Here is a 23831-nt window from a genome sequence, read left to right as displayed (position 1 = left end):
ATATATATATATATATATATATATATATATATATACACACACATTCAGACTGTTAGTATAGTGATATTTGTATTTTGTGTGATATTTGTATAGTATAATGTATTTAGAAACAATAATTACTGTATATCACAGAAGAAGTTGAAAAATAATAATCATAACTATTATCAGTAATACTACTAATAATAATTTAACCATCATTGCCGCTATCACCTTCACCACCACCAACACCAGTCACTAGAATTATTATTTTTTTATTATTTATTTTTATGATAAACCCCACCTCTCACTAGTATAATACTTAAGAATATAATAAGGAATCATAACCTATATGTGTTTAAAAACGATGATTTATCAAATAAGAATAAGCGGTAATAAAACAATCAAATCGGAATTAATTCTCGAATGACTATATCACTAGACATTACATTATTGCATAGGATAGGACTTAACATCACTTCGTAATTAATTATAAATACAGTCTGTATAAATTTGGAAATGTGATGTGGAAATGTCAGAATATGCGGAACACAAGGGTTTATTTTGCAAACTATATGTATGTATCATGTACTGTATATAGGTTGAAAATGGCGAGTAAACGCTCCATACATTTCCCTGGGGTGGTCACACAGGGAGGCCGGCACCTCCAGTCATCCAGTTTCATTTCCGCCCATTGCAGGATTCCATCATGTAAATGCTCGGCAAACCGATTGAACCTCCCCGTCCCGTGATTTCTCCCAGCACTTTTCTCCCGGAGGCCTTTCATCTTCGTCCTCTATTTTCCCCTTTTTTTTTTTTTCGTTCTAATGCATCCCTTGCCATTTTTGCTGCCTGTCGTCTCTTGATTCCCATCATCCGATACCTGTTTTTTGTTCCGCTCACTCCTCTTTTTTTTTTTTTTTTTTTTTTTTTATCTTTGTCCTCCAGCCAAGCCCAAGAACTCAGCCAAAGTGGTGACCGTCCAGGCCGGCACCAAGTCGGTGGTGGTGGCCCAGTGCGAGGCGGCGGACGGCAAACCGGCCGCCACCATCAAATGGCTGGCGTCGGTCGGGGGGAACCACTCCACCAGCACCACCAACGGGCCGGACGGCACCGTCACGGTGCGTAGCGAGTATCGGCTGGTTCCCACGCCGGCGGACGACGGCAGGGAGGTGAGATGCATGGTGGAGCAGAGGACCCAGGACCAGCCGTGGGTTCACCCCGTCAAGCTGTCTGTGGAATGTAAGCCCCCCCCCCCCGCTCAGCTACACACTTTATTATTGTATTAAATCCTCGCACTTCTGCCGCAGGTGTGTATTTGTGAATTGCCCAAACAACCTTACTAAATGATGAACATTACACATGTATAGTATAACATCAGCAGATGCTGTTATACCCCAGCTTTGAGGGAAAAATGATGAGAGGCTGAACAATTCCTGCCTCGCAAAAACAGCTCCCGCCTCACTTTTCTAATGAGGATGAAAAAAATATAACATCTGGTCAATTTAGTAGCAACATCTGAAAACACATTCTTTGTTTGATGGTTTGAAAATGGAGTGGAACAGGGATACTATAAAAGCCAGTGTTTATGGATCTCTAGGGGGGGATGGGGGCTGCATAAATATCAATGTGCTAAATTCGCCAGACAGAAGCCCTGCAAATTTGTGATCAACTCTTTAATTTGTTTTGTCGTTGTGTTGGAAATAACAACTATCAAAGAGACGTCATATCAAGTCACAGGCTGTTCTGTGCTTAACCTCTTTCCTGGGTCGTCGTCTTCTTCTCCTTTTGGCTTTTCCCTTCAGGGTTTGAAACAGCGAATAAACCTTCTCCATCTAACCTATTCTCTATATCCTCCTCTCTCACACCAACTACCTACATATCCTCTCTCACTACATCCATAAATCTTCTCTTTGGTCTTCCTCGAGACCTCCTGCCTGGCAACAGGCCTGGCCTGCCGTCTACCAATATATTCTCTATCCCTTCTCTGTACATGACCGAACCATCTTGATCTGGCTTCTCTGACCTTCTCTCTGAAACATCAAACATGTGCCGTCCCTCTGATAGACTCATTCCTGATCCAGTCCATCCAGGTCACTCCCAAAGCGGATCGTAGCATCTTCGTCCCTGCGACCTCTAGCTCTGCCTCCTGTTTTTTCGTCATTCTAACTGTTTCTAGGCCATACAGTATTGCTTGTGTCACCGCTGTCTTGTACACCTTTCCTTTCATTCTGGTTGATAGTCTTCCATCACATAATACTCCCAGACACTTTTCTCCACCAATTCCAACCTGCTTGAACCTGTCTCTTCACCTCTTTTCCACACTTTCCTTTGCTCTGGACTGTTGACCCCAAGTACCTGAAATCCTCCAACTTCTTGATCTCCACCCCCTGTAGCCTCACCATTCCACCTGAGTTCCTCTCATTCACACACATATACTCTGTCCTGCTGCAACTAACTTTCATTCCTCTCCTTTCCAGCGCATACCTCCACCTCTCTAGATTTTCCTCAACCTGTTCTCTACTCTTACTAGAGATCACAATGTCATCTGCAAACATCATGGTCCATCGAGATACCTGTCTCACCTCATCTGTCAGCCTGTCCATCAACACTACAAATAAGAAGGGGCTCAGAGCTGATCCCGTTACCCCTACAGCACACCGTACCACTGTCTCACAATTAGCATACATGTCTTGCACCAGTTTATCCTACTTGTGGCCCTCCAGACTTCCTCATACCTTTGTTTTGCCTTTGCTACCTCTATCTTTACCTTGCGTTGTATCTCCCTGTACTCCTATCTGTTTTCTTCAGTCATTTCAGTATCCCACTTCTTCTTTCCCACTTTCTCTGTACAAACTCCTGTGCATCGTCATTCCACCACCAAGACTCTTTACTTACTTTCCTTCCAGATGACCCACCAATTACTTTCCTACCTGTCTCCCTGATAGCACTAGCTATAGTTGTCAAATCATCCTGAAGCTCTACCTGACCACGCAGACCTTTTCTGAAAACCTCCCTGAAAACCATACAATACTCCTCCCTTTGGCTTCCACCACTTTGTCCTCTGCTCTGCCTTTGTCCTCTTGATCTTCCTTGTCACCAAAGTCATCCTACAAACCACCATCCTATGCTGTCTGGCTACACTCTCACCTACAACACTTCGCAGCCACTGATCTCTTTCATGTTACTTCGTCTATACAAGATGTAGTCTACCTGTGTGCTCCTACCTCTGTTCTTATAAGTTACCCTATGTTCCTGTCTTTTCTGTAAAAAAGTGTTCACTACAGCCATTTCCATCCTTTTTGCAAAATCTACCACCATCTGTCCCTCGTTCCTATCCTGTATACCAAATCTGCCCATAACTTCTTCAGCCCCTCTATTACCTTCACCAACATGTCTATTGAAGTCTGCACCAATTACTACTCTCTCATCTCTGGGCATATTCTGCATCACTTCATCTAACTCATTCCAGAACCTCTCCTCCTCAAACTCACATCCCACCTGCGGGGTATAACCACTAATAACATTGAGCATCACACTTTTAATTCCATTTCCTTTTAATTCACCTCCAGAATGTTCCTAACAAACTCCTGCTTCATAATAACTCCTACTTTGTAGTCTACAATAGTCACCTCTTCTACCCTTGCCTCTCTTTATTTCCCTCATTCATCAGCTCTTCAAAGTACTCTTTCATCTTCCCATCATTCTTCTAGCATCTGTCACTACATTTCCCTCTCTATCTTTAATGTACCCGGACCTGTTTTACATAGTCTCCATCTTTATTTCTCTTTTTCGCCAACCTGTATAGATCATTCTGTCCCTCCTTACTGTCCAACCAAGCATACAAGTCATTGTACGCCCTTTGTTATGCCTTTGCTACCGCTATGTTTTCCTTACATTGTATCTCCTTGTACTCTTGTCTGTTCTCTTCAGTCCTGTCAATATCCCATCAGTATCCCAGGAGTCATAGGTTTCATAAGGCTATCTGACATTCCTTTCACCTCCAGAACCTTCCTATCAAACTCCTCCTTCAAGATAACTCCTACTCCATTTCTCTTCTTATCAGTACCATGATAGTAGAACTTAAAGCCTGCTCAAAAGCTTCTTGCCTTACTACTTTTCTACCTGGTCTCTTGGACACACAGTATATCCACCTTCCTTCTCTGCATCATGTCGACCAACTCTCTACCTTTTCCTGTTATTGTACCAATATTCATTGTCCCTACTCTCAGTCCTAGACTAAGTTTTACGCTGGATGCCCTTCCTGTCGCAACCCTCTGCATTTATCTTGGCTTGGGACTGGCTCAGGGAGACACTGGCCCATGCCCACCCCAAGGCTGGCTCAGGGAGACACTGGCCAGTGCTGCCCTGAGGCTGCATTTAACCTCTTTCCTGGGTATTAGGAGCTAATATTGTTATGATTATTCTCAAAAGCTAAAATAGGATGTGAACCAGAACCAGAGCATGAGCTATTTATATTTTTTCAACCTGAATAATACAAGTGATATCACTTAGTTTGCATAACCTCTGTCCTGCGCATCGGGAGTAAATAATTACTTTATATATTATTTTAGAATGAATAAATAAATTGAAATAAAAATGTTGAATAAATATAAAAATAATTGAATGGGCTAATAGTCTAATACATACATTATTTTAATTAATATTCATATCATTACATAACATTTTATAATTAAAATAAAAATTATCCAAAAAATATTTTTATTATCATCATTGTAGAAACATATAGATATTAATGGTGCAATATTATATTTAAACATACCTTTGAAAAAAAAGTTGAATAATAAACAATCATTTAATTAACTCAAAACCTACTAAGTAAATACATGATTAGCATTAATTTTATTGTAATCATTTTTATTATTAATCGCATGTAAATAGATATAATATAAATTACAATAATAATTATAATCTGTCTTAATATGTTGCTGCTTTGTAGTATGGACAGGAAGCCACAGAGCAGTCAGTGACAATGTCTAATCAGGTCATCACTGAACTGTCATACTGCCATGATTTGTTGTCATCCTTTAACACAGCTGTTAATCTAACATGTCCCCTTTTTACATGACAGCAGAAAGCAGGTCCCTGATAAATAAGCGACATGCATTAAAAAAAACATGTCAAAAAAGTATCTGGGAGCCACAAACTCATAATACTCAAACTCAATATTCAGACCTAGCACCTGCGTTTGATTTGATTCACACTTGAATAATTAACTAAATGCAAAGGCATCTGCCAGTAAAATGAAGGGTGGGGGGGGGGGGATCTCCCTGCTGAAGCAACTTAGAATCCTCACGTTCCACAAGCTGAAGGGAAATTGCGCATATATTCACATTTTCTATTTCCCACTCCATGAAAATATACTTTGAAAATATTCACCACTGATCAGTGTCTTGACACCATAAGTGACCTTGAGCTAAAGGCCAACGTACGCTGAAGAACTGAGAGTTTATAATATAAGCAAAGTTAATCCTTGATAAGCCCCACTACAAAGACGCAGGAGTAATCAAACAATGAATGCAACCACAAATATCAAAAAGAACACTAGGGATTTTTTTTTGTATAATGTATAACTATGTAATAATGCTGCGGAGGGCATTTTTCAATGATCATATTGAAATATATATGTATGCAAGAAACAATTCATAAAACAAGTACATGTGCATTAGTTTAGGTGGATTAATAAAATCACTTAGATGTTTAAGAAAGCTTTTTTTCCAACAGTGAGGACACAGTATAGCACAGTTATGAATCAATAAACAAAGACATGAATGAATGAATAAATAAAAAGTAAAAAGATACATAATGTAATAGAATGGTAGAAAAGTAAATCAATTAACTATTGAATGATTAAATAGATTTTTTGCTGAAGATATTTTTAGTTTGATTTTACAATATTTGTATTGATATTTTATTTACTAACCAAAAACATTTGGTGAATAAAGACAAAACAAACTCCTACACACGTGCATGCACAAAGCAGCTAGACACTTTCAGTTTATCCTTTAAATTCCATTCTAATTTACACAGGATTAAAACATTACTCCGGTTTAGAGTAGCTTAACAGAGATTTGTGACGTCGACGTCGTCGCCTGAACTGCGTGACCCTGCCAGTTTGTGGCAAAAGATGGGAAAGATCGCCAATTTTTCACAGTGAATAAAATAATTGCCATTTTTAAGCGTCAAAAACTACACTTGCACCACCGTCAAGTGACATGGTGTAGGTGTTTACTACTGACATATAAGAACATTCATTGTGCACGGACGTCATTCTGCTCAGCTCTGGTAAAACACAAACACAATGCAAGAAGTATACATATCTGTAGGTGGTTTCATCGTTTTTCAGCTCTCTATACAGTATTTTTACATAGATCCTCCCACACAGTGCTTTTTTAAGGAGAAGAAAGACCTTTATTATCACATTCAGTTCCACATAGTGCGCAGTATCAGTAAAATTCGACCACTGCATTTTAACCCATCGCGGATGAACCATGAGCAGAAGGAAGGGGAGCAGCTAGTGGTTCAATGTACTCAACAACACCTGGACAGGCTGGGAGGAGCACGGAAACAGAACCAAGAATGTTTTTTTCCCAAGGACGACCACTCTAAACCCCCCAAGCCATGCCGTCCTCCGAATGGAAACCCAACCTGTTACTGTAAAACTAGCCTTTTTACAGCAAAGCATTATCGCAGAAGCATGACAAAATGCTATCAGCTAATTAAATGACGGCTCAGAAAGGGGTTGTGTTGATGGCACTCGGCGCTCACGCGGTTTAAGTGGGAGATCATCTAATGACAGCGGTAATTATTTCAGATGAGCGTTGCTTTTAAGATAATTCACACAAATTGGGGAGATTCTGCACTTGAGGGGCCGGAGGCCTTTACATCTACTCAGTCTACTCAACCGTATGTAGCCCCGGCAACGTTATTCAGTGTTTTTAGCTTGACAGTACAAACAGTACAAACAGTACAGTACAAACAACCTAAGGCGGTGGAGCCTACCCTCGCTGTCGTTTTGCGACAGGCAGGCTGCCCTTTGGTCACAGAGCCACATATATAGAAGCAATTGCAATTTTGGGTTCTTACAAGAAACTAATGTATGTTTTTGGACTGTGGTATGAAACCGGTTAACTCTTAGGAAACCCATTTAGACACTGGGAGAACCATGTAGACTCAATCAAACAAGGGACCTTTTTGCTGTGAGGAAAAAGCGCTAACCGCTGTTGCCACCTTGCCACCCCAAGTCCATACAGTATTTGCATATCATTTCTCACAAGTGTAGGTAGGAACAAATAACCGGTCTGGAAAGTAAGAATTTCCGATAGTCAACTTTGACAGGCAATATTTGACTTCTCAGTTTCAAAGGGATTTCAGCAAGCACATCACTGGCGCTGTGTTTCTGGTAGAAGGGTGGCTGGCCATGGTTGGCTGTGGCTCAGTTGGTAGAGCGGGGCGTCCCTTAAATCCAAAGGTTGGCAGTTTGATTTGCAGCTCCTCCTGTCTGCACGCCAAAGTGGGCAAGATGCTAAACTTCAAGCTCAGCCACCATCGGTGTGTGTTCATGTGTGTGTGTGCGTGAATGCGATGGAGTGTAAGGTAATGAAAGCGCTGTATAAATTTAGACTATTTAGCAGTCCTGCCATGTTCAGCAGCTCACTCAGGAATATTTGGAAGTCCAAACACTCAATCAGAACCAAGGTGACGATAGCTACAATTGCAATATCAAGGCCGTGTTCTTTGTACCAGAATGTTGGAGTGTTGTTAAGAGAGACCTGCTGTTTTTTTTTTTGGTATCTGCCTGAGAAGGATCTGTCTGATCATTTGGCAAAATATGAAGGACCACGAAGGACCAAACGTAACTACCTTAAAAAAGATTGAGAGAGAAGGCAACTGGAGTGCTTCGAATAAACCATGAACCAAACCAAAAGAGAAGCAACGGCGGACTGAGGGTTACTCATGGCCACAGGTTCAAGTGATGGCAGATGACTGTTAGAGTTGGAGAAGCACCATCACAGCCTCATGTCTCACCAGGGATCAATAGAAAATAATTGTTAAAGAAAGTAGCTCACGCAGAGAATTGCTATGACGTGGAGCATTTCCCCCGCAACATAAGTAAAAGTATTCATCAAGGACTTTGTGTCAAAAGATGTTAGCGCTGCCATGAATGGATATGAAAGCTCTTATGTCGGGCTTTTCTGCAGACAGAAGACGACAACTGGAATGGCATTCAATGATTGATAGCTGAAGGGCTCTTTGGCTTAATCCGTTTGTATTTTTAAAGCAAATGTACTCCGTAAATATAAAAAAGAAAAGTTTTCAGGGAAAAAAAAAAAAAATCTTTGCAGTGAAATTATTCATGTAACACGAAGTTGACTTAAAAAAAGAATTAGGCCAACATGTCAAGAGCTTAGATGATACTAATGGGTTTCATAAGGGAACATAATCCATTAGTAATTGGTTATATCTGTCATCTGGCCATTAGGAATCTTCCTCCCCAGGTGACAGAAACAATTGCCCCTTGTCGAACAGCGCAACTTTTGCGGTTCCTAGAAAGTTTTCGTGAACTAGCCTGTTTTTCCATGCCCTCAGAAAGCATAGGAGACGGGCACCATGGGCCTCACTTCCTACAACCATTTTAGCGCCTACTCCTTTTTATGGATTGGTACTCATGTGACCTAAGTTAAACCGGTGGAACTCAGAAGCCATGCCCATTACCAGATCCTTTTTGTAGACTGCTAGGTGCCATTTTTAAAAAACGATTATCGGCACCGGTCACTTGTTTTCTTGCAACACAATGGACAGAACCGGAGAGAAATGGACCGAAGAAGAGGTCTTCTGACCTCCCATGCCTTAGAACCTGGTTCTTTGAACTATGCTGCCTGAAAAAGCGGCTGAAGATGGGCCGCCGTGTTCTTCATCTTAAAAAAAAAAAATATCCTCGTCCCTGAAGCGGGAACTCAAGTTTATCTTCACCGAGACAGAAGTTCCGGAGCAGACACAAGAACGCAACACGCTCTGTGACTTCTCACCATGTGTGTGTTGGTTAAATGTTGGTGCGAGCGATCGCGTATCCTTATGCTCTGTGACTCAGACCGGCTTTTATAGGTCACCGCTCTGCAGGAGAAGCACACACAGACACACACATCACACAAATTCCTTGGGTCCTGCAGCTTCTGTCTGTCGCCGTGAAAGTTTAACACTCTGATCATCAACCTCTCTCCGCATTCTTTTTTTTTCCCCCCACCACATAAAGACATAGAAGGGAAAGAGAGCGATTAACTTCCTCTTTTTACTTCCCACGTCACTCCGGTTCATCTTCACTTAAAGTGACGAGTACTGCCACGAGTACCGGGGGTAAATGCTCACACATTTCTCATTTCTACTTAAGCTTGCGCCTGTTTGTATGCTTGCGTAGTGCCTATCCTTTTTTTTTTTTTTTCACTTGAACTGAGATCGTCCTCATGTTATGAACACCAACATGAATGTCCATTTCAAATGTTGTCAAACATCACTGGCCATGTCCTTCCCAAGTGCTTTACATTACCGTTAGTTGTTAACCAATACATCGACAAAAGCGCAGTTCAGAGTTCAAATCCAAGCACTGAGTTCCCTGTTCTGTTCCGATAACAACAAAACATGGCGACCAGGAAGGAACTCGTGGCCATTAAATCCATTCTTCCCCCAAGTTATACCGACACCATGTTGCCTTCTTGTTATTTGTCCTCTCTCTGGTCACATACTGCTCAAAACGCCACCCTCAGAACTTCCTGTGGTATTGCTCTGTTTCCCCCCTTTGGCCAGAGGCATCCAAGAACTCCCAAAAAAAACATACGAAATTATGTACAATGGGATCGCAGAGGGCAGACAGAAGGCTCCGTCAGGATGTGAATTCATCGTTGAGCCTACATGGGGTATTGTTAAAAAGCCTTCAAAGTTTCAAATGGTTGAATGTCATCCTATTTACCATCAATCCTTGCACACCCTCTAGAAATACGGTCAGCGTGACCGAGACTCTGACCTGTTTCTTTCTCGACCCCCATAAAATAACAGATGTCACTGACCTGACATTCCGGGTGAGAAACAGATGTGAAAATCAGTGGCTGGATGGTAGATAGTAGAGGATACTTCAAGTACAACGTCCAATTTTAGGCATGCTGAGGATGACAAGAAATAACCTAACCCCTGGCACTTAGTATTTATGGAAGTCCTTCCAAGCTAGGCAGATAAATTCTTCTGCTTCATTTAATGATGATTGGGTTTGCATTGGTTGATTATGGAATAAAAGGCAAATTTAATCTGATAAAATGGAATGAGGGTAGATTATTATGGTAAACCAACAGGGACACATAGGTGATTAAGAGGGTGCCAAATGCAACGGTGAGGTTAGAGATGAGTGGTGATAAAGAACAAAGATTTAATAACTGAGGGTCAATAGTAGATCGGGAGGAAGGGTACTGAGATTGGAAGTGCAAGGCAGGAGGCCTAGAGGAAAACCAGAGAGGCGATTGATGGATGGAGTGAAAGAGGACATGAAGGTAGTTAAGTGAGAGAAGGGGAGAACGTTAGATGGAGGCAGATGATTCACAGCGGCGACCCCTGAAGGGATCAGCCAAAAAGGAAAAGAAGAAGTCGTGCTACTATTGGTTTATTTGTACAACTGAACTCGAACATTGTTTCATTAAAGCCTCTTAAATCAATCGATGGCGGTGAGAGAACACTGAATGGGAAATCATGACATTCGATCTTTGTATTAGAATTCTAAGATCTACTAAGGAACACTAGGTGAGACAGATGAATACAACTAAGTATCCTGTTACGTACAACGCAGTAAGTAGCAAACACTCATTTATTGGAGTAGCGCAGCTCAGGTGTTAGCAGTGGTCCTCTTGCAACCAAATGCTCCCGGTTCAATTCCGGAGCTCCTCCTCATCTGCTGAAGAGGTATTGAGGATAAAACTGAACCCCCTAACTGCTCTGGGAGCGAAGGGCAAGAAACAAATTTGGCTAATGTCAAGGGCTTTGACACAATCCAGTTGACCAATACGCCTAGTACATATGGGCACTTATTTCTGGGAGCTACAGAAATCCACTTATATAACCACTCATATAATTTCCTTTTTCAACTAAGTGTTTGTGTAATCATTCCTCGACTCTTAACTCCAACGCTGTCGTTGCTGCTCAGCTCTCATTTGGTCAATCCGATGTTTTGTACCTTCAGCCACACACTCGTGATAAGCATCATTCATTCAATGCTATATCATTTCAGAGGAGGCGGGGATAAGGTAGCTCCAAAAGCCAGCCACCTTTATACATAGACAATCCAATTTATTTTTTTCTTTCTCTTTCTTTTTGCAGGGGGGTTGTGGGAGGGCGGCTGTTCCATGACATTGCAAACAAATCCTCCAATCCGCCCTCGTAATCCGTTGATCTGTCTGAATTGGCGTCATGGAAATGTACCTTTTTTTTCCCTTTAACAGTAAACCCAATCTTATCGCCTCTTGTACCAATTCTGCTATTATTCCATCCCACAATTGGAATAAATAGTATATACATGTACCAAGAATAGAGTAATGCGATATCTTTTCCACCTCACAGTTAGAAGGTCCCTGTTTGGATTCTAGTCACCTTAGTTCGCGTTATCTCCCGTGGTTTCATGGGTTTCCTCTGGTTTCCTCTCAAAGTCCCAAAACATGGAGGAGATTCAGCGCAGACTCGAAATTGAAGTGCGAATGAGATTGTGAATGGTTTGTCTGTCTCTATATAACATGCTAATGAAAGAGTGAATGCTTTTATGCCTCTATGTGACATGTGAATGAGAGATGAAGACTTGTATGTCTATGAAGGCAGCTGTAGTTCACTTGGTTGTCCCTTCAGTCGGAGGGGTTTGCGGTTCAATTCCCCCCTGTTTGCATGACAGGATGTCCTTGTGCACAACACTGGACCCCAATCGCTCCCGATGGCCGGACTAGCGCCTAGCATCACAGCCCAATGTTATAGATAACAAATGAATTTACCAGGAAGGTGTATGCTGGATCTAAGGCATTGGTGTCAAACTTTAGCCCAAAGGCAGAATTTGGCTCATGGTGTAATTATATTTAATTATATACCAAATGACTATTGTACTCTACGGCACATGTACCGGTAATACTACGAGTCCCAGAATGCTCTGCTGGTGTTTTTGGCACAACAATCACAACAGAACCCATAAACGCCCTCCATTGACAGTAGTCATAGCAGAAAGGAAGAAAATAGGATATTTCTCTTTTTGGCAACATTCAATTATATTTTGTCTAGTATTAGGATTTGGTTGCTCCATATTGAGTTATTAAGCAAAACTTGTTTGCGTCCATATGAAAAGGTACATTGTTATACCTGGAGGAAGATTTTTTTCAATAAATATCAATGTTGGCCTGTGACTCTGTTCAAGTTTTGAATTTTGATCCACTGTGTATTTTAGTTTGACACCCCTGATCTAAGGTGTCCCTCCTCGTTTGCAGATCCTCCGTCTGTGTCCATCGAGGGATACGACAATAACTGGTATGTCGGCCGCTCCGACGCCGTGCTCGTCTGCACGGCCAACGCCAACCCGGAGCCCACCACCATCACCTGGGCCACGTAAGCTCCCGCCCACCCACGCACTTCATCCCTCACCCCTTGTTTCCCTCAGGGAAAGTGACAGACTCTAATTATTTTCTGTAATGACAGCAATAGAAGTGACAATCACTCTTCTTAAATGATTACATCTTATCCGCCGTTTGACTGACAGATGGCCCACCGCGCCGTATGTGCAACTATCCCACTCACAGAGCCTTTTTCCTTCTTCTTTTCCTTATATTGAAATCATACCTTCGTTTCCAACCCCCCCCCCCCCTCCCTGCAGGGCGTCCGGTCCCATGCCGGATACGGTGGTGGTGGAGGGCAACAAGTTGACGGTGAGGAAGGTGGACGGCGCGGTCAACACCACCTTCATCTGCGAGGTCAAGAACAAGCACGGCACCAGCAAGCAGCACATCACCACCGTCGTCATCGGTGAGTCCGTCCACGGGAATCGCACGTGTACGCACACACATCCGCGCACCCGCAGGGCAACATAGCACAGTAATACCATTGTCTCCAAAAACTCCCCAAATGACTGTTTACATACTGGATGCACACACACACACACACAACAATACGCACACACATTTGCATGAGCGGCCTTTTGGTTCAAACATACAGGTATACTTTCAGATATGCATGCACAAATACACAAATTTCTCCCTCTCTCTCATGCACACACACACACAAAACACACACACGCACGCATGCTGGGATCAAGGCTGATCTGTGAGCTGCGGGGATGCCGGTGTCTCAAGGTTTACAATTACTTTTTTTCTTTTTCATATTTCGTTCCACGCTGGCCCGGGCGCAGAAGCGCTGCACAGCGGAGGCTTTTGATTGACCCTTTCCCCACAGCAGGGCCGAATTGCAGGACAAGAGCCAACTCTGAATGCTTATAACTCCAAATCAAAACTTGCTCCTTGGATAGCAGGCGCTATATGGCCACACTGCGAGCAGGACACCGTAGCGCAGTTGGACATAAATTGTAAGTGAATTGTGAATTATGAGTCAGATAGTCGGCCCTTGTTAAGAGCATTGAGGCCCTGCGGTGAGTTTGTCATCATCATGGGATTGATGGAGAGTTTCTAAATTCTTCCAAGGGTTCAAGTTGGTGTGAGCCAGTTTACCTAGACTTGCTTCCTTTGTTCGCTTGTCACCCATTTTTTCTTTATTTTTGTTTTTTTTTTTCCACACAAACTAATATCTTCATTGACCTGTCTCTCCCCTTCTCCTCTTTGAATCTCCCCTTCTTACCGGTCAGGTTGGTCTTGGCTTGTCATTACTCTGTGCCTGGTAAATGGTGTAAGGGTCATTTAATTTAATATCACTTTATTTTATTTTATTTTATTTTATTTTAATTGATTGATTTCATTTTTTTCATTCTGTTAGATTATTTTTTTGTATTTTATTTTATCACCTACTGACATTGTCAGACATTGATCTGACTCACACACAGACACATACACACATGCGCGTGTACACACACGCACACACACACACACACACACACACAGCTCCGCATATGAAAAAAACCCTGAGAACATGTCAGAATGCTGAAATGCTTCGTTTCACATCAACAGACGGGACTCTTTTTTTTTTTTTTTTGTATCGCCCTGTGTGTTCCCACAGTGTTGCTTTCCACACCGCCTGTTTGACTGGTCAAAATGCTTTCCGTCCTTTCACTGTAATTCTTTTTTTTTTTTTTTGAGGAATTAAATTGAGTAATCATTGTGTTGAGCCCATGAGAAAACAAGCACGCACACACACGCGGACACACAAAAACAAAACAAAACGCCTCTACTGTTTTGCCAAAAGACAGAGAGAAAGCTACATTTAGAAAATCTGCGGGGAAAGGAACCGGAGATTTGGATTGTCTCTTCGGAGAACAAAGATTCTGTGTTGCCAGGCGGTGTGTTGGGAGGGATATGTGGGAGGTTTGTGAAAAGGCTAAGCTGCTACTGTTCTTGCTGGAAACACAGCATTGTTACTGACTTTAAGTATCCTGAAGGCTACTCTTTCCCTTTTCAGCACACACACACACACATATATATTTAGCTGCCAAGTAATTTAATCATTATCATTGATTTCTATGGAAGAATTCATTTTATACCGCAAAAGCGAGTGGTGAGAAAAAAATCCCAAATAAAGATGGGATGCAAGAGTCAATTAAGTATGTTATATAAATAAAAAAATATATACATATACATGTATATATATGTGTAAATAATATCACATAAGCCATTGTATTAATGCCCTGAGCTTCTACACACTATCTGTTTCCGTGGGTTGCATATATATATATATATATATATACATATGTTGTTTGCATACCTCAAATTAAATCATCTTTACATGCATCGGCAGCCTTATCTCGGTTGTATCTCTGTCCAAATCAGCAAATACATATTACGATTTGCACGGCACCATCGCAGTGGAACGGCGGTGGAAGGGAAGGTTATTATCGGTTGAGCTTCATCACAGAGAGAAAGATCCGTTGCTGTTAGAAAGGTGGGGGAGACTTTTCTGACCTGCACTGGAAAAAAACAACCTATTTGGATGGACTTTTAATTTGTTTCATGTGTTGAGTCAGAATAATCCAAATGAATACATGAATATCGCTGTTGTCACAAAAATACCCCTTTCACGGAAAAGCAGGGTGACCCCCTCGACGTGGGTTGCGGTTGTACTTTTGTTATTTTTAACAATGGGGCCACATGTGGGCCACAGGGCACATCTGTATGGGCGCCGTGCGATTGGATTTTAGTTTGTGCCAAATGTGTTTACAGCTTCACTAAGAGTTGTTGTTTTTCAATCCGATCACTCCGGACGGGTATTGACTGGAAAGGTCTGCACGGGGGCCGTCCACTAAGTAACCCGACCAGTCAGCGCAACTTAATCAAATCATCGTGTCCGTTTCTTACCTTCTGCACCGATCTGATTCTTAAGCACCATGCCAGGAAAACTCCCCCACGCTCCAGACGGCCGGCTTTCCGATCGCTAATGATTCACGACGCAAACAGATTGTTTAGGTGTCACCCTTGAAGAAATGTTTACAATTAGCTGGATGACTTCTTTAGTTTGATACAGCTAGATAATTTGCAGTTATTGCATTCCAGCTCAACCAACGATGAAACGCCCTCTTTCTAATTGCTGGAACCTGTTTGCATCCGCTACAGGAAACGGCCATCAGCCATCGGTAGGAATTATACATATGAGCCATTTAAGGCTCAAGTATTTCTGGAACAAATGGGAATGTTGACTGACATAAACATTATGAACAAGCAACAATGCAAATTTCAATATAAATGTGAACATGAGTGCATGCGTGTGTGTGTATGTGGGTGTGTTTGAGTAGAAATGCTTCTTATTCCCGACCGCAACAATGACCTACTGCACATATTCTATTCCCGTTTGTGTTTCAAATGCCTTGTGATGCTTCCAGTTATTCAGTATTTCACATTTAACTTAGTGTCAAGATCCTCTATTTTGAAAAAACAAATTAAAATAAACTCGTCAGTGTCGTGCCCGTGAAGTCGGGCATCCGCGTGATGACGGAACGGCAAACTCCCATTGGACACGGTGGCTTGAGCTCCAGCAAATTACTCTGTGAATGCAAAAGCCGATGCGGCTTATCTGCTGGGTACATTATTAGTGGTAGTTTCAAAGTGTTTCTTTTTTCTGTTGAACAGTCAATCAATAGTTATTTATCTACCTATAGACTAATCTATCAATTTATTTTTGAAAGTCATGTTGAAAAAGACTGCATGATACATAAGAAGTACGGCAAAGATGATATTAACTGCTTATCCAAAGGTCATAGATAGCATAATATAGCCACTTTGGCACTGTTAGGACCTTTTTTGCAGTTCCTTTTCGGGAACCAAGCTATCCCCAAAACCATTTTAGTTCTTCCACTGAGGCAGGTTCTTTTCACGATTCCAAAGGAACTCTTGTGACGTAGGTGCTTGGTGATCGGAAGATCTCATAAGCCTGTTACATTATACCCCCTGCGCCATTTTTAAAAACAATTTCGGTAACCGGTCAGTTGTTCTTTCATGACAAAATGGACAGAGGCAGCTACAAACAGATATGCATAGAGCGGGCGCAGCGGAACATAAAAAGTAAGTAAGGAGATAGCGAATGGTGGGGTTCTTCACACGGCGAAGCAGTGCGGGGAGGAAAAAAAATAAAAACACTACAACCCATTAGATAGTCTATAGTTTTTAATCTCGCCATGCAGAACATGAACATCGCCGTGATTTGGCTCTCCATGTCATCTTCCTCTTCTTCAAGGCGATTTTGCCCCAAAGTAGGAGGAGGAGGAGGAGGGTAGTTCCTGGAACAAAATTCAAGTTGGACAGTTCTTAGAACTTTTGTGTCTGAAAGCAGCTAACATGACTTCTTGCGACACCCAATGATGCTTATAGATGTTTTCTCAGACAATGCCTCTGCTGACAGATTTTGACAGGATGAGTTCTCTTCTCCTTGCCAAGTGATTGCCAAAAAAAAAAAAAGAAATTTAAAAAATTTTTTATTATTTTTTTTTTTTTTTATTTTGGAAGCTGTTGCTATCATTTCTGCCAGGTAATTTCTCTGACGTTTCATTCCCATTTGTAGTGCCTCGCTTCTCTTTAGGAAAAAAAAAAAAAAAAAAAAAACTTACAACAGTCATAGGACAGGAATCAGTTAAAGTCTCAGCTTGAGATCTAAAGGCTCTCAATAATGTAACGGTTAACACTTTTGTGTACGCGGGCTCAACGCACCCTGCTAATTTCCCCGCTGAGAACTGTTAACCGCCCTCCTCTGTTCCGTGAAACGGCAGATGAAAGCGTCTCTCTGTAGCGCATGGCTCCTCTGCCGTCGTCAAACAGTCGTCGCGTGTCACGACTCCCTTTCTGCCGCCGCCGCGGCTGCGATGTAGAGGAAGGGAAGGTATGCGGCGGCAAAGGAGGCCGGACGACAGAGAGGGAGAGAGACGATGCCGGAGGGGAGAAAATTGGGCAGAGGAATAGACAGGAGGATGTTGAGGAGATTATAGAAGATATAAAAGCAAAAAAAAAAACACTATTTCAATACTGGATCTCCGAGGAGTAAACTCTATCATAAAGCGAAGTGAAGGTTTGTGGTCTTGAAATCACATGAGGTGAACGCGGAGGACAATCTCAGTATGAATCCCGAGCGGTTAATATGCACGTGATGTCGACCGTGCGCGGCTTGCTCGGTTGCCAAGGCGCCAGCTGGATCTCCCCAGCGCGCTGTGCCCAGAGAGAGAGACAGTGTGTGTGAGAGAGAAAGAGTATGTGGGCACAAAGAAAATGATTGGAGTGGAGGAAGGGAGTGGATCTGACGAGGGGGAAGGGCATTAGCAAAAAAAAAAAAAAGACAAAGAGATTACAGAACGACTGGACGCAGAGATAAAGGGGGAGTGTGGCGAGTGGACGGAGCCGAGAGTGACAGAGCCGGCGGGGAACACCTCTGAAAAACGGGCCGACTTTCGGTCCCCATTGGAGAGCCCGAGTTGGCAGGCGGCCCTCCGTCCTCCACCCCACTGCCCATCACTCCACCTCTCCCTGCACACATCCAATCCTTTCATGGGGGAGTCCAGCTGGCACTGGGCTGGGGGCTATTGATGCCTTTCAAACACACACACACATACATACACACCTACAGTCTAACACAAAGTCACATCTAAGTGAACCAGTGGAGAAGCATTTCCCGGATTGCCTGCAGCCAGTGAGATATCTGACCGCTGGAAAGACTAAAACACTCACACACACATGCACGCGTGCCACACACAGACAAATAGGACCCAGCAGCTTTGCACAGAAGATAATCAGATGATCTGGCCACAAGGGAGGAGAGAAGGGAACGCTGGCTAACTAACTCTCTCAGACACGAACCTCAGGCTAACCTCAGCGAGCGCCAGGGAGCAGCGGGATAAAATCGGTGTTTGAAAATTAAATCACGAGCCGGTGAGAAAAAAAAAAGCCGTAACACCGAACCGTAAATATGAATTAGAGAACGCATGTACTTCCAAACAGCTGGAAACCCCACATCTCAGGCAAACATAGCTGAAATAGGCTCCAGCTCTGACTGCAGGATAAGCAGTCGAGAAAATAAATAAATGAATGAATAAATGAATGAGTGAATGAATGAATGAAAGCCTGGCTTTGGAATATTTCCGTGTCAGGTAATAAAAAAGCCCATATAATGGATCCGTTAAGGAAATCCGGCAGCTTCTCTTTTTTTTTTACATCCAATTCTAATTTTTTTTTTTCTTTTCTTTTGTGCGTGGGCCTTGAAATGGGCTTTTTCTTCCAATCCTTTGAAATCAGCCTGCCGACCTGTCGGGCCGGCTTCACCTCAGCCACCTGGATCCACCTGAACCCCCTTTTTTTTTTTTTTTCCCCACTCTGTTACATTTAACCACCAGCCTCATCCTGCTGGGCCGATCACAAGTAGTTAGAAGTACTTATCTTTCTCATGGAGGCTCATCTAATTGGAAGACAAGGCAAATAGCTGAGGGATAAAATACCTGGGAATGGCACTGGCATTTCTGCGGGTGTTCGTTTTTTTGGACCAGAGATGGTCACCGAAGACACTTATTCACATTAAAATACAATCAAACCGAGAAGATCGTTCTGTTCCCTGGGCTCCTGTCCGAATTACCCATTTACAATTTCAACTCGAAACAATTCCCCCATCACCTTCCTTTCTTCTGATTGGTCGCTACGTCCCGTCTCCCTTCGCCGTGTCTAATTTAAGGTCTAGCGAGTCCTGTATGTGGCGGCGTTGTGTTGTTGTGCACTAGCCTGACAATCTGAAATAAACACTTGGTTTGCTCGGGTGATTTGTTTGGGAGCTGACAGGCTATCAAACTTTAGCATCCAAAGCACTTCTCCTTGATGCAAAAATTACCTCTGATATTTTCCTTTAATCCATTATTTATCGAAATCTTTTAATTTTTTTTTTTTATTCCCAAGTCGATATTAAGACTTTCTCTAAAATAAGAATTGAAGCAGCTTCTCGAATGAAAGTGTCTGCCTTCCTGCTCTCACTGCAGATCACCATGTCATCTGCAAAGAATCCCAGTCCATAGAGATTCCTGTCTAACTGTGATTCTGTCTTTCGGCATAGTGAACTAGAAAGGGCTCGGAGCTCATCCCTGATGTACTCCTTCCTCCAGCGTGAAATTACTGCAGTCATAGTCCTTCGTGTGTGTTGACCCAGGCTACCTAAAAATCCATTCGGGTCCCTCTCATTCACACACGTATTCTGTTTTGCTGCGGCTAACCGTCATAGCTCTCCTTTCCAGGCATACCTCCAGTTCACTAGATGTTCCTCCTCTTGCTCCCTGCTCTCACAAAATATCACAGTGTCATCTGCAAACAATCATAGTCCATAGAGATTCCATCTGTCAGCCTGTCCGTCACCCACGATGAGGAAATGATTATTGATTTTAGATAGAGGTCACCTCACCCTCCTGTTTTTATTCATGGTCAGATGGTGGAAATCGTACAACCTGATTTTCGTGGCAAATACCAACGCAGTCTTTATCAAGGCCCACCTGCACACGTGCTTTCATCAAAAATTTAGAAGTTTTAATGTGAAACATGTTTTTGTGAAAACATTTCTATTCTTGTTTTATCGAGTTGGTTTTAACCTTCGCTTTCATTTCCCGGTTAGGGTCCCTCGTTGGGCAAGACAAAAATACGGTGAGCAACATGGTAAAAATGCATAGCTGCATTGTGGGTAGCACAAGGCCTGAGCCACCAGGAAGGCAAAGGCTATCCTTGCTAACCCTAGCCACCCACTGAACGCAGGCTACTGCCATCGGGACGTCAGTATGCGGTTCCAAAATGTAGGACAAATAGGTACAGACACTAATTTAACCGAATAACTGAATCTGACAACCTCCTGAATAGATCATTGTAGATCAGCCCCCTCAAAACATGGAGCATGTAGCATATCCCTCGGTTCAAAGTATATGGTTACGTGTTCCTGTGGTGGGTTGTTGTTCCTCCTGTACCTGTTATTGTTGTTTGTTTTCCCTTAGTTTCCCTCCTGGCTGTAAACTAAATTCCCCCTCAGGGGGATATTAAAGTTCAACTTTAACTTTAATAGCGAACAAATCTCATATTTCTGTCAAGCTGTGAGGCCTTCTTGTGCAAATCGTAAATCGTTCCGAAAGCAACGTAGGAACTGTGCCTGGAACTTCATAGTGCTTCATAGAACTTCATTTTTTTTTTTTTTTTTTTTTTTTTTTTTTTTAAATGCATCTCTCAATTGATTTCCCGCAAAATTCCATGAAAACGTTTTTGTCTTTAAGCTTCATGAGACTTAAAACAACTGCGCAGAAGTCGGTCTTCGGAGGAGGGTTTTATCTTGTAGAAAACAGAGACACGCCAAGGCACTATACTTCCAAATGAAAAAAAAAAAAGAAAAGAAAGATAAAATGCCTTCATTACTCCTTCACAGAGTTGCAGAAGCTGTCTCCCGGGAGACAAAATGCGCCCGAGTTCTTTATCTTTAAATCATGTTCTCTGTATAGAACTCGCCAATATAATGAAGGCATTTTATCTTTTTTTTTTTCCTTTTTTTTTTTTTCTTTCTCACTTGGAAGCTGGGCTTGGATCTTCTCTCTGCCTTCAATCTTAATAATATAGATTACATGCAAGGTGCTCCGCTGCCTGATATTCCAGAATCTCCGCAAATTCCTCAAATATACTAAGTCCTGCCCCTCCCCCACACCCAACCATCACACCCAAAATGATCGCGTTTCCCGATGTTACTTTCAAAGTTACCGAGAATATGGAGAGAAACGCGCCAGCGCTTCCCAACGGACGAATTCCTCTGTCTTTTGTAATTCCGGTTGTGTTTTCCCCCTCCTCACAGCGTCCGCGTCCCCGCAGGAGGAATTTTTTTTCGACAGATTTATTCACACATTACTTCTTTTTCTATATCTGAAATGGCATTCCACCATATTAATAAACGCGTGCTCAGCTCTCCTGCCTCACAGCAAGTGGGTTACCGGTTCAATTTCCTACATCAGGGGCTTTCTGTTTGCGGTCTTCCTTGTTTGGGTTCTCGGCTTTCCACCAACAAAAATTATGCAGGAGGTTCATTGAAGACCATCGCCCAGACGTGTGGTTGAGCACGGCTTGTCTGAATACTTGTTTGAATGAGTGAGGTTGTCGTTTTTCTCGAAATTACATGTGGGTGAATGGCTTTACATCTCCAACCGGTGTGGAAATGAGAGAATGAACAGTTGTCTCTATGTGACCTTCCAATTGACGCATTTTGCAGTATAACAAGTCCTTTGATTTCAGATGTCAGACTGAAGTAGGTGTTTAAATTAATTTCCAGAAATTTGCAAAATAGCTTTTAAAATTTTTTACAGTAAATTCAGGGATTTTGTGGAAAAAAGAATCAGCGGGACGTTCAAAGCTGATTCAGCCGACAGTTGGTTAATGCATAAAGTGAATCGTCTGTCGCGCGCTCCACGAGAAGAAGTCATGTCTGAAAACACGTTTTCCTGAGGATGGAAAAAGAAAAGGGAACAAGAAGTCACCCACCAGAGGCACATGCATCCAGCATTTCCTTTCAGATAGAAAATTAATCCCGGGTGACTCACTTGTCGCATGACGTGGCGTATTAACTAGGGGTCAGGGTTGCAAGTCAACAAGAGCTGGTGGAAACTGTTGGAAATGCAGCTTGTGTGTTTGAGAAAGTGATTAGATGGTGAGCGCGGTCATAAAACGGATACTGTCAAAATGACGTGTTAAATGTTTAATGGTGCCAAATGACATGCTGTAATGCAGGCATTGTTTTTAATCCCATTGTGATTTTCAATTTAGCATAGTTACTGATTTCCTCCCAGCTGACAGCTCTGCTGTCTGCAGTCAGGGACTTTGATATTTATCTACCCCCCAGTTTCATTTCCGACGAGATTTGTGCTCACCAGCAAGAACAAAACGGTTGGAAATATGCAATCGCCTCAAAAATAACATCACTAGATACGAACTTCAGTGAATTTGAGTTCTATCTAAAGTTTGTCGGACCGTTGGTTTTCCCGGCTTCAAAATCCAAATGAATGAAAAGCGCATTTCAGTAAAGCCCGCAAGATCATTCTCTCTGTTTTTGATCAGGTGTTAACTCGACCAGCTCTGTGAACCTTTGCACAGCGTTAAGCATTCATTTGATTATTAATTTATAATTAATTGGTTTATTTATTTATTATAATATTTACTTTGTATATGTTTTTTTTTTTTTTTTTTTTGTATTATCTATTTAATAATCGTTGTATTTCCTAATATTGTGTTTAGGTTTTATGTATTTATTACATTTAAAAATATATATATAGTATGTGTGATTTATCCATTTATTTTTATTCACTTGAATTTCTTTATTTTTTTAATTTATTTATTTTTTTTATCTATTCATTTTACAACATAGCTTGCACCCCAAAATTTGAAAAAAGTTCACGATAACAATAACTCAAAATAAATAAACAGGCTTGGACCCAATTCAAAGATTGGAAGCCCAACACAACTTTGTCCAAAGGGAAATCCTGGGCTCAAGTTTTGTTTACACACACACATCCAGAATCCAGAAAACAAAATGCGCAGAGTTTGAGAAACACATCGGAGCAACAGCGGCATTGCCCTAATACAAATCATGGTAACAGATCCCCACCCCCCACTCACACACACACTCCCGTTGTGACCGTTAAGGTGATGGCTTTGCAAGGGTAATGGCTGTCAGGAAGATAAGAGCAGAGGAGAGAGCCTCCTGGCGTCTGCTTATCTCCTACACAGACCTGCTGGGAATACAAACACACTCACATGGACACAAACACACTCGCAATCCGGGGGGGCGCCAAAGTTTCTTTCTTCCGTGTCGAGTGATTCTAGGGGTGTGGGCTTCTATCTCACATCAGTTAAATAACCATGAGTCCCGGCAGCGGTACCTTTCGGTTCATATCTATCTGTCTTCCAGCGAGATGACCTTCTTGTTACTAATTCAGCGCCACTAGCTTCTAGCCCGGGAGGAGGCAAAGTCGCCGGGACGGGACTATCGCACGGGTGTTTGTAAGCGCCACTTGTCTGGGAGGAGCGCTACGTTTGCGACAAGCGATGCTATAACGCAAAAGATCACCCTTGTTTTTGGCGATGTGATGATGGTCACAAGCTGCCAGGCAGCTGGTCAGGTCACATGGTCGGGCGAAAATCGGG

General features: G+C 42.3%; 1 protein-coding gene across 2 annotated transcripts in view; it reads left to right on the top strand.

The window, feature by feature from the left end:
* pvrl2l (PVR cell adhesion molecule related 2 like) overlaps positions 1 to 23831 on the top strand; it is a 424999-nt gene that overhangs the window by 211470 nt on the left and 189698 nt on the right. For both annotated transcript variants that reach the window (XM_086178170.1, XM_086178169.1), the window contains exons 4-6: positions 925 to 1218; positions 12495 to 12612; positions 12878 to 13026. In XM_086178170.1, the coding sequence (XP_086034296.1) occupies positions 925 to 1218; positions 12495 to 12612; positions 12878 to 13026 (561 nt within the window). The remainder of the gene's footprint in view (positions 1 to 924; positions 1219 to 12494; positions 12613 to 12877; positions 13027 to 23831) is intronic.

Source organism: Fistularia commersonii, chromosome 30, assembly GCF_037954325.1.
Source record: "Fistularia commersonii isolate RoL2024-O1a breed Wild chromosome 30, RoL_Fcom_v1.0, whole genome shotgun sequence".
Taxonomy (NCBI): Eukaryota; Metazoa; Chordata; class Actinopteri; order Syngnathiformes; family Fistulariidae; genus Fistularia; species Fistularia commersonii.
The sequence above is the reverse complement of the archived record's forward strand: the minus strand, read 5'-3'. Positions and strand labels throughout refer to the sequence as shown.